At 37.5% G+C, this 12,355-nt stretch overlaps 1 protein-coding gene across 1 annotated transcript in view; it reads left to right on the forward strand.

Moving 5' to 3' along the window:
* The window catches only part of LOC132559882 (intermembrane lipid transfer protein VPS13A-like), a 118,758-nt gene that overhangs the window by 87,505 nt on the left and 18,898 nt on the right, over positions 1 to 12,355 (forward strand). The window contains exons 66-76 of the mRNA XM_060224512.1: positions 644 to 793; positions 1,238 to 1,369; positions 2,739 to 2,872; positions 3,267 to 3,396; positions 3,799 to 3,921; positions 5,938 to 6,050; positions 6,984 to 7,137; positions 7,726 to 7,860; positions 10,784 to 10,865; positions 11,451 to 11,520; positions 12,220 to 12,328. Coding sequence (XP_060080495.1) covers positions 644 to 793; positions 1,238 to 1,369; positions 2,739 to 2,872; positions 3,267 to 3,396; positions 3,799 to 3,921; positions 5,938 to 6,050; positions 6,984 to 7,137; positions 7,726 to 7,860; positions 10,784 to 10,865; positions 11,451 to 11,520; positions 12,220 to 12,328 — 1,332 coding nt within the window. The remainder of the gene's footprint in view (positions 1 to 643; positions 794 to 1,237; positions 1,370 to 2,738; positions 2,873 to 3,266; positions 3,397 to 3,798; positions 3,922 to 5,937; positions 6,051 to 6,983; positions 7,138 to 7,725; positions 7,861 to 10,783; positions 10,866 to 11,450; positions 11,521 to 12,219; positions 12,329 to 12,355) is intronic.

Genomic DNA, 12,355 nt, shown 5'->3' on the forward strand with positions numbered 1-12,355 from the left:
ATACTGTTCTGATTGTGTCTGAATGTGTACCCTGTTCTGTATGGTGTTGGCCACAACACACTGTTCTGAATTGTGAAGGTGTGTCTCCCTGTATCTGATTGTGTCTGGTGTGTCTCCCTGTTCAATGGTGTCACTAGGTGTGTCTCCCTGTTCTGATTGTGTCTAGGTGTGTCTCCCTGTTCTGATTGTGTCTAGGTGTGTCTCCCTGTTCTGATTGTGTCTGGTGTGTCACCCTGTTGTTATTGTGTCTGGTGTGTCACCCTGTTGTTATTGTGCCTGGTGTGTCACCCTGTTGTTATTGTGTCTGGTGTGTCACCCTGTTCTGATGGTGTCTGGTGTGTCTCCCTGTTGTTATTGTGCCTGGTGTGTAGATAGGTCATTCTAGGTTGGTGTGAGTCTGTATTGATTATTGTAGGTGTAGAGTTATCTAACTTGTATACCAGTATTTCAGATATGAGTTGCCTCCCCCTTACATCATATGTCAATATCATAAATTTGTGTTAGTCCTTAGTGATCATTTGTGATTATTGCCATGTAATGGATTATTGTAGAGTTGAGTTACCTCCCTATAAAGACCTTTTCTGATATTGAAGGCTAGAGTTACCTCCCCTCTATCATATGTTTTATGTGAATGTTTTTGTAGGTGGGTGTGAACATTGTGCTGTCACAGAGTGGACTGACAAAGATCTGTACATTCACGCCATACTACATGTTGCTCAACACTGCCGATCATTCCTTACTGATTGCTGAGGTCACATCCACAGAGACGTGGTATGAAGTGAAGGCCAAAGAGGTGAGTCGGGGAATTTTCATCCACATGTCTAACTAATTACTCTGGAAGTTTCTAATAATACAGGGATGAGAAACTCTATAACACTAATGTCAGATAATTTCATTAAAGTATAATTAACTCAGAATTAAAACTCAATTAAAACGTGAAAAATCATTAATCATGGTCATCAATCGTATAAAAAGTGACTTTCATTAATTTTCATAATAATGACCATTAATATGTAAGAAAGTACTTAAAATTAATTATTTTTGTTTTATAAGATGATGAAGTTTTAATATCCATCTTTCAATCATTCAATTGGTGATTCCTATTGGAGTGAAAGTGTATTCACTCTTAACTTTTTTAATGGTAAAATTCACAATATGAATGGCCTGGTGTGAACCTCATCGGTGATGATGGAGATAATCAGTTAAATACAATGATGCATGTGCTTGGAATTTACAGTGTCAGCCATTTTGGCCACAACACACGGGAAAAGAAATGAAGATGAAAGCAAAAGTGATGGGTTCAGAATCTGCAACTTCAGAATTCCTCTTCAATAAAGCTCACAACACACTTGCCAGGCTTGATGACAAGGTAGGACAGAATTCATCGGTGATATATCATATCTGTATTACACAGGGGTTATACACTGCTGATGGACACTTAGTCTCACAAGTTTGCTGTAACCTTGCTGCATGCCATGTTCAAATTCATTTGAATAGTTGTGCAGTTTCAAGTGTACACATGTATTTGACATTCTTCTTCATTTGGGTGGTCGGATTGCACAGTGGTAACGCGATTTCCTTTCACCTAGCCGTCCAGTTAGGGTCACCTCCACGAACATGTGCATTTTCCCTTGGTACTCCGGTTTCCTCCCACAATTAAACCCCTTGTGTGCTTGCATCCGGGCCAACAACAGTGATTAGTATAAGTTGAAATGATTTGTAAAATAAAGTTGATAGTTTTTTTTTATTCTTCTGAACTTATCAGATACATCAAAATTACAAAACTTTCGGGTTTGTGTACTTTGGCATTGCGTTTTTCTGTTGCCTCCTAGACTTTAAAATTTAGGCCCTTATCATCACTGACGAGTCCTAGAAGGAGGAAACAGCTGTATGATGTTGTTTAATTTGGCTCTGCTGTAAATTACAAATTGTTATTGAAACATGCAGATCATTTGTGTGTGTTTTGTACTATCTTGTTAATGGATTTGTAATTCTGCATCAAAAAAAGAATTTTTACTGTTTATGAAGCAAACAGAATGATAAATTGATCACATTTTCCATCAATGAAACATAATGTTAATCTGATACTGTAAAGAGAAATAGTTTATTATACTTGTCTGATGGAGACAGAAGATCAGGTCTGTTATTTTAACTAAGAGGATGAAGTCTTTAATGCCATCTATATATATATATTATATATATATATATATATAGATGGCATTGCCATCCTGATATATATATATATATATATATATATATATATATATATATATATATATAGATAAAACTTGATTTGACGAGATGCGAGTAAATTATAAATAAAAATGATTTTTGACAAAAGAAGAAAGACGTTACATTTTGCACTAGCGCTTTCACTGTATTAGATCTTCAGGTGCATAGTAACTGTACATAATGGTGTGGCGTCACAACATGTTATCTGTTGATGACGTCATAATATAAAGGGGGCATAATTATATTTGCAAAATGTAACGTCTTTCTTCTTTTGTCAAAAATCATTTTTATTTATATATATATATATATCTTTCAGTATGGACATCTGGTGTTAACCTTGTCCCCTGCTGTCCTGTTCCATGATAAAATAATGTCTTATCTTAAGACTTTTGCTACAGATTGAATTTTTATTAACCCCATAGTGGTATGAAGTTTGAGGGATTTGTGTTATATATATGATGTTTACTACAAATTATTTCACTGACATTGTGTTTGTCTTGATACAGTACGGCGGTGTTAATGTAGACTGTCAAGTGACCGAGTCTGCCATGTTAACCACCTTCAGCTCATATAAGGACGGCATGGCAACTGTACAAATAGTCAATCACACAGAGGCAGCGTCTGTCACATTCCATCAAAGGTAGGTTAGTTTATAGACTGTCAGAGTCTTAAGAAGGGCTAATAATTAAAGGGAATTCCACACAGTAATGACCCTTGATAGCTGTCATGTCTTTGTGGACTCTGTCACTATAGTTATAAGCTTTTGGTCTGTCCAGGTGAAAATCTATATACTCAAGTCTCTACCTAGAATGAAAATTATTCCAGACCTTGTGCCAAGTGACCTTTGACCTATGTATGTTGTGTTACAGTGGATCTAGTGACACTTGACCTTTGTATGTATTGTTACAATTGATCTTATGACCTTTGACCTTTGTATGTTGTGTTACAGCGGTTCTAGTGACGCTTGACCTTTGTACTTTGTGTTACAATGGATCTAGTGGCCTTTGACCTGTGACCTTTTTTTTGTGTTACAGTGGTTCTAAGAATACCAATCTCCTGGGTCCAGGTCATTTCATGATGTACACCTGGGAGAATTCTACTGACAAGCGAGAAATTGTCTGGAACTGTGGGGATAAAAAAGATGTGAAAAACACACTTGTTGAGGTAAATATTGACAAATCACTTGTTGATATAAACATTCATGAAAACTCAGTGAGGTAATATTGTAAAAACCAATAAACATAAGTAAGAACACACTTTTAAAGGAAATTATATGAAGGATAATAAAAACACACACATTGAGGAACCGGTAAACAAAAAAATACACACCACTGGTTTATGTAAACAATTGAAAAAATATTTGCCTTGATGTAAACTTTAAAATGTCACATTGGTTTAGGTAAAAATTTGCAAAAAAAAGGCACTTAAAAAAATGATATCCACAAAAATGCAATGTCATTAACAACAGTGCCAATTAAAAGTGACTGCTCTAAAACATTTAACTTTTGATTGGTTATCAACTGTAAACATGACCTACATACACTAAGATCCTTGTGGTTAATTCAGGATGGTTATGGCTGGTTTGCCCTGTCTGCTGACAACAATGTCTATTGGGTGTCCTTCCTGGATGGTATGCAGAGAGTCCTACTGTTTACCGAGGATCTACAGCTAGCCACGCTAGCTCAACAGGTACATATCAAAAAAAGTAGGTGTGAAATGTTGTATGATGGAGGGACATACAGTGTGTGTCTGGCCTTCACATCATGTCCCATCCAATATCTGAAGAACCTCACAACGAATAGGATCTGTATTAACTCGGTGATATCATAACATCATGTTCCACCGGTTATCATATTCAAGTGTAGTCATCAGTCAAGGTCAAAAGGTTAAAGATTTGAAAACTTCTGTAGATTTACCAAACAGACAGCAGGGTAGCAGTTTTTATATCATAGAGAATATCTAGTGGAGATATCTGTGAATATTTTGTTGTTGTTTATGTTTTAGTTTTGGTTAACAAACAGAAATGAAGTAAGCATGTTTGATTGTCTGATGACAGAATGAATTTGAACTAATCTATTCTCACAACAACTCGCTGATTAAATTCTTCATGGTGTGTCAAATTCTCACAGAATCAAGGATTAGGTGTGAATTGATGATGTGTTACTTACTGTATCATTATAGAGTTTGTCTGTTAATTGACTTTTGATTCATTAACATCATTAACATGGAAAGGAAGGCTTCTTAACATTAGAGAACAGTTTTCTTCTTAATTGTGATCTAGATGTCGTCAAGATCACAATTGATCTAGATGTCGTCAAGATCACAATTGATCTAGATGTTGTCAAGATCACAATTGATCTAGATGTCGTCAAGATCACAATTGATCTAGATGTCGTCAAGATCACAATTGATCTAGATGTCGTCAAGATCACAATTGATCTAGATGTCGTCAAGATCACAATTGATCTAGATGTTGTCAAGATCACAATTGATCTAGATGTCGTCAAGATCACAATTGATCTAGATGTTGTCAAGATCACAATTGATCTAGATGTCGTCAAGATCACAATTGATCTAGATGTCGTCAAGATCACAATTGATCTAGATGTCGTCAAGATCACAATTGATCTAGATGTCGTCAAGATCACAATTGATCTAGATGTCATTAATTTTACCAGTTGATGGCCCTAATGACCTTTTATGTGTTGACGGGCCATTACGAATGTCATAATAATAATAATAAAGATGTCGTCAACATGTTTCCACCACTATGCGGCCATCATTAAGTTGACTTTTATAACTTTCCTTTGCCCTGAAGTATGATTCTGCAGGTTAAGATGGTTACGGTTGTTAACAATGACACATCGTGGATAAATCATTGTAGGACAACAATGATAATAACCTGTAACATGGTAACATGTGAAAAATCTAACATTTATTTTCTGAATATATCTTTATCATCTAGTTCTGGTTTATCTCTTGGACGACTTGTCACTTTGTGACTTGGTTTGCAAATTTGAGAAATAAGGAAATCCTATTATACTGAAGACACATCACAAGCTCGGGAGTTTTCATTGTACAGAAGACACATCACAAGCTCGGGAGTTTTCATTCTCTGTGTTAATACCTATTGTACTGAAGACACATCACAAGCTCGGGAGTTTTCATTCTTTATATAAATACCTATGTACTTGTGATGTTTGACCTTTCTGACTAAATACTTACAAACACATTGTGACATCTACAGCAAATAAGATTATGTTCATTGAGCTATAAATGTGAGGCTATAACAAGTTAACAAAGTCAACAATGATATATCTGTGAGTGCAAAGTGAGTTATATCTGTGAGTCTCCATGAGTTATAGCTGTGAGTCTACAGTGAGTTAACTGTGAGTTTAACATAGATTATAAAGTTTGTGGTCTGATAACACTTTGTTTTAATGAAGATAGAACATCAACTTTACCTGTGAAGTATTCGACCTTTCTTAGAAATTTTCATTTGCTTAGTTTAAAACTCTTACTGATGAAAATTTAAAGTATCAGCTGAAAATTTAAAATTGTAATACTGTTCTTGTAACCTTAAAAGCAGAAAAGAAAGTGCACTTTGTTAAAAGTCATAATTGTAATGATACTTAACAACATTAAGAAAACTTTATAGTTGAAATCATCTTGTCTTTAACCTTTGATCTTGAACTTTGACCCTAGGCTGGAGAGCTGGAGCAGATTGAACAGGAAATCAATGTCTGTATCCAAGGCCTGGGTCTCTCCCTTATCAACGACCTCAGTCAGACAGAAGTTGCCTTCCTTGGGATCACAAGGTACACCAGGTTTTATTCTCTGGGTATTTTTGAGGAGCCTCTGTGTAAATCTTCTTTTTGTTAGCCCACCATCTGATAATCACTCTGCGGCTGTGGTCCATTGTCTGTCCGTCATCCATCTGTCTGTAAACAATTTTTGTTATCACTATTTCTTGAAAAGTAATGGATGGATCTTTCGCAAATTGCATATGATCCCTAACTGTGCCCATAGGATTTTCGGCCTGATCAAAAAATTAAAATATCCCAAAGGCAGCTATCATGGACATTTTCAATGAAGTTTGTTATTGCTATTTCTTTAGAAGTTTATATATAGGTTTCCCTTGGTCCCTAGTTGTGCCCATTCAATTTTGGGACTGATCAAAATAACAAACTGACTGAAAGGCGACCATTTTGGATTTGGCTTTGATAGTTGTTATCACTATTTCTTGGGAATTACAGCATAGATCTTTCTGAAATTTCCTGTATAAGTTCCTTTAGGTCCCTAGTTGTGCCTGTTTGAATTTGGGACTGATCAGAAAAAACAAAATGGCCGAAGACGGCCATCTTGGATTTTGACTAGTAAAGATTGTTATTGCTATTTCTTAAGAAGCACTGAATGGATATCTATACATTTGGTAATTCATTGTGCTGGTTTGATCAGAACGAAACAAAATGGCTTCTATGCGGCCAGTTTGGATTTGGCAGGTAAAGATTATCATCGCTGTTACTGCAAAGGAATGTTTGACTGTCTTATCATTAAGAGCAAAAGCAGAGAAGAGAAAAGAAGAAAAAAGATTCAACATTCAAAGAGCATATAAAGATCAAACAATGGTGGGCACCAAGATCCCTCAGGGATCTCTTGTTAATAATTTGGCCTAGTTTCATCAAATTTGTTGTCTGTAATTTCTCTTAATTTGGTATGAGTGTTTTAAGATGACTGTCAATTTATCACAGCTCTGGGATTATATGGGAGGAAAAGAAGAAACGATACAAAGCTCTCAGCATGAAGAATGGCATTGTACTGGAGGAGGCTTATCAGAAATACCTCACAGAGATAGATCTCGGGCATAACCCACCCGCCCACCTCAACCTGGAAAACAAAATGGAGGTATGTAGTCCACCCTCCCACCTCAATCTAGAAAACAAAATGGAGGTATGTAGTCCACCCACCCACCTCAACCTTGAAAACAAAATAGAGGTATGTAGCCTACCCTCCCACCTCAACCTGGAAAACAAAATGGAGGTATGTTACCCACCCGCACCACCTCAACCTAGAAAACAAAATGGAGTTATATTGCCCACCCGCCCACCTCAACCTTGCAAAAACAAAATGGAGATATGTAATGCACCCACCTTAACCTGGAAATAATTATTTAGCAATTGTCTGTGGGTAATTGAATTTTGACTTTAGGACACGTTCCAGGGTCTAGTTCACAGTTTTACATACAGACACATTAGTGATGGTTATTGGACCTAGGGTCTATTAGCACAAGTTATCAGCCACATTAATTTGTATTGATTAGGAGATTCTCACACTGTAATTCTGTTCCAAGTCGTACCTTCAATCAACAAGGTCTGGTACCTTTGTGTTCTATACGGGAGACTAAACATATCTATCTGCTTTGATGACCATGACCTGGAACACAAACCGTTGTTTATAAATTCCTTGTTAATGCTAGGTCAAAACTGTTTACAGGTGGATTTCAATGAGATGAGGATGATCCGTCCGAACAGTCGTGGAATAAGACGAAGTTTCCAAGAGGGAATCTGGCTCCAATACAAAACCTCTCCTCATCAGATCCAGCTCCACGCCAAAATCAACAGACTTCAGGTAAACCACTGTTACCTAGCCATAAGCCAGGGGAAGTAACCTCGGATGTGAAGAGAGGGGTGGGCTTATTACAGGAAGTGAATGGGCTAGTTGTCTGACTCAAAGAATTCTGGGTCATGGTATTTTATTGTGTAGTATCATGCTTGAAGAATAGAATTTTAAGATGCAGATATTGACTTTAAGAACAGAAAAAAATATTTTTCTATAACAAGCAACTGAGGCTTATTGGGTCTCTATCATATATAGGTCTTTATAGTCAGAAGACCATTAAGGCCCATGGGACTCGATCATATATAGGTCTTTCTAGTCAGATGACCATTAAGGTCCATGGACCTCTATCATATATAGGCCTTTTTGGTGAGATGACTGTTAAGGCCCATGGGACTCTATCATATATAGGTCTTTATAGTCAGATGACCATTAAGGTCCATGGACCTCTATCATATATAGGTCTTTATAGTCAGAAGACCATTAAGGCCCATGGGCATCTACCATATATAGGTCTTTATAGTCAGATGACCATTAAGGCCCATTGACTTCTATCATATATAGGTATTTATAGTCAGAAGACCATTAAGGCCCATGGGACTCGATCATATATAGGTCTTTCTAGTCAGATGACCATTAAGGTCCATGGACCTCTATCATATATAGGCCTTTTTGGTGAGATGACTGTTAAGGCCCATGGGACTCTATCATATATAGGTCTTTATAGTCAGATGACCATTAAGGTCCATGGACCTCTATCATATATAGGTCTTTATAGTCAGAAGACCATTAAGGCCCATGGGCATCTATCATATATAGGTCTTTATAGTCAGATGACCATTAAGGCCCATTGACTTCTATCATATATAGGTATTTATAGTCAGAAGACCATTAAGGCCCATGGGACTCGATCATATATAGGTCTTTCTAGTCAGATGACCATTAAGGTCCATGGACCTCTATCATATATAGGCCTTTTTGGTGAGATGACTGTTAAGGCCCATGGGACTCTATCATATATAGGTCTTTATAGTCAGAAGACCATTAAGACCCATGGGCATCTATCATATATAGGTCTTTATAGTCAGATGACCATTAAGGCCCATGGGCCTCTATCATATATAGGTCTTTATAGTCAGAAGACCATTAAGACCCATGGGCATCTATCATATATAGGTCTTTATAGTCAGATGACCATTAAGGCCCATGGACTTCTATCATATATAGGTCTTTATAGTCAGATGACCATTAAGGCCCATGGGCCTCTATCATATATAGGTCTTTATAGTCAGAAGACCATTAAGGCCCATGGGCATCTATCATATATAGGTCTTTATAGTCAGATGACCATTAAGGCCCATGGGCCTCTATCATATATAGGTCTTTATAGTCAGATGACCATTAAGGCCCATTGACTTCTATCATATATAGGTCTTTATAGTCAGAAGACCATTAAGGCCCATGGGACTCGATCATATATAGGTCTTTCTAGTCAGATGACCATTAAGGTCCATGGACCTCGATCATATATAGGCCTTTTTGGTGAGATGACTGTTAAGGCCCATTGACTTCTATCATATATAGGTCTTTATAGTCAGATGACCATTAAGGCCCATGGGCCTCTATCATATATAGGTCTTTATAGTCAGAAGACCATTAAGACCCATGGGCATCTATCATATATAGGTCTTTATAGTCAGATGACCATTAAGGCCCATGGGCCTCTATCATATATAGGTCTTTATAGTCAGAAGACCATTAAGACCCATGGGCATCTATCATATATAGGTCTTTATAGTCAGATGACCATTAAGGCCCATGGACTTCTATCATATATAGGTCTTTATAGTCAGATGACCATTAAGGCCCATGGGCCTCTATCATATATAGGTCTTTATAGTCAGAAGACCATTAAGGCCCATGGGCATCTATCATATATAGGTCTTTATAGTCAGATGACCATTAAGGCCCATGGGCCTCTATCATATATAGGTCTTTATAGTCAGATGACCATTAAGGCCCATTGACTTCTATCATATATAGGTCTTTATAGTCAGAAGACCATTAAGGCCCATGGGACTCGATCATATATAGGTCTTTCTAGTCAGATGACCATTAAGGTCCATGGACCTCGATCATATATAGGCCTTTTTGGTGAGATGACTGTTAAGGCCCATGGGCATCTATCATATATAGGTCTTTATAGTCAGATGACCATTAAGGCCCATGGGCCTCTATCATATATAGGTCTTTATAGTCAGATGACCATTAAGGTCCATGGACCTCTATCATATATAGGCCTTTTTGGTGAGATGACTGTTAAGGCCCATGGGCCTCTATCATATATAGGTCTTTATAGTCAGATGACCATTAAGGTCCATGGACCTCTATTATATATAGGCCTTTTTGGTGAGATGACTGTTAAGGCCCATGGGCCTCTTTTTGTCAAGTATATAAGTTAATATGTAACACAGTCACTAGAGTGTTTGTACCCAACTATCTTTACTGTACACATAAGGATGAAGAGTGAGAGATATATACGGATTTCTGTTGTACTATAGACTACTGTCACCTGATTTCTCTCAGATAGTCTGTCCATATAATGGAAAATTCTTAACATGACAATGGGAAAAAAGGAAAGAAAAATGTTCAATAGTTGAATATAGTTGAAAAAAATTCTCAGCCTTAAAGTAAAAAAAAAAAGGAGTTTGAATCATGATGGCTTGCATAGAACTGAAAAAATATTAATAAACTTAAATGAATCTCACAAATCATAGGTAAGTACTTAGCATAAACCCTTAAGTGAAATCTTTTATAAATAAAACTTCATATTGCCTCCTTTGGAATAAGAAACAAAGCACTTTCCTTATGGAATATAGATGATAGCTGACCTAGTTGTTATCACAGTAATTTGTGACATTTTTTATCTCAACAGCTGGACAACCAGATGACCGGTGCAGTGTTCCCAACCGTCCTCTCACCCGTCCCTCTGCCAAAGTCAGTAGCTGCAGATAGTGGTAAGGAGTTCTCTACATTGATGTTGTCAAGTATCCAATTCACATCAGGGTGAAGAAAACATGTATCAGCTAACAGTTCAATCATATAAAAGATACCTGTTTACATAAAATGTCTTCCTTATAAGGTCAGGGGAAATTTCCTTTACCATTGCAACGTACATGGAAATGCAGGGAATGTAAAACAATTGACCATACCGATTCCCACTCTCCATCCTATCTGCCCATCTGACTCCATCCCCCTACACCCTATCTGCCGACCCCACCCAATCACCCTCCACCCTACTCGCCCACCTTACCCCGTCACCCTCCACCCTACACACCCACCCCACCCTATCACCCTCCACCCTATACGCCCACCCAACCCCATCACCCTCCACCCATCACCCTCAACCGAACACCCCATCCTACCTACATCTGTAATATACCAAGACAAAACAACAAGAACTACCATAGTAGTCCAAAATTCCTATAAAAAATATTTTTGGGGTCAATTGTAAAAGTTACATGACTAATTGTTTTGTTGTACTTTATAAAAACTGTTCTTGTTTTGTTAGATGGTGATGTTAAATATTATCTATATTTCAGTGCCGAAGCCGTTCACAGAAGTCAGTATTATGTTGAGGAAACATGAGCACGACAATATGCTCCAATTTAAGTATGTCAATTTTCTCTCTCTTGATCTTAATTTTATCACAGCAACATTCAGGAAATGAACACATTTGTTTTTCCCCCTCCTGTGATGTACTGACAAGGTCCAGGCTGTATGACATTTGTTTTCTGTCCCTCAGGTCCAGGTAATTTCTGTACTGACATACTGACATTTGTTTTCTGTCCCTCAGGTCTAGGTAATTCCAATACTGACATTTGTTTCTGTCCCTCAGGTCTAGGTAATTCCAATACTGACATTTGTTTTCTGTCCCTCAGGTCTAGGTAATTTCCATACTGACATTTGTTTTCTGTCCCTCAGGTCCAGGTAATTCCAGTATTGATATTTGTTTTCTGTCCCTCAGGTCCAGGTAATTTCTGTACTGACATTTGTTTTCTGTCCCTCAGGTCCAGGTAATTTCTATACTGACATTTGTTTTCTGTCCCTCAGGTCCAGGTAATTCCAATATTGACATTTGTTTTCTGTCCCTCAGGTCCAGGTAATTTCTGTACTGACATTTGTTTTCTGTCCCTCAGGTCCAGGTAATTTCTGTACTGACATTTGTTTTCTGTCCCTCAGGTCCAGGTAATTTCTGTACTGACATTTGTTTTCTGTCCCTCAGGTCCAGGTAATTCCTGTACTGACATTTGTTTTCTGTCCCTCAGGACCAGGTAATTCCAATATTGACATTTGTTTTCTGTCCCTCAGGTACTTTAAGGTCCTGGTCCAAGAGATGCAGCTGAAAGTTGACCAGGGATTTCTCAACAATATCATTGATCTCTTCTCCTCCAGCCAAGACATCTCACGAGAACAGGAGGTACAAATAATCTCATTGGTCTTGCAC

Source organism: Ylistrum balloti, unplaced genomic scaffold, assembly GCF_031769215.1.
Source record: "Ylistrum balloti isolate Yb309-2 unplaced genomic scaffold, AGI_CSIRO_Ybal_v1 Utg370990, whole genome shotgun sequence".
Classification (NCBI taxonomy): domain Eukaryota; kingdom Metazoa; phylum Mollusca; class Bivalvia; order Pectinida; family Pectinidae; genus Ylistrum; species Ylistrum balloti.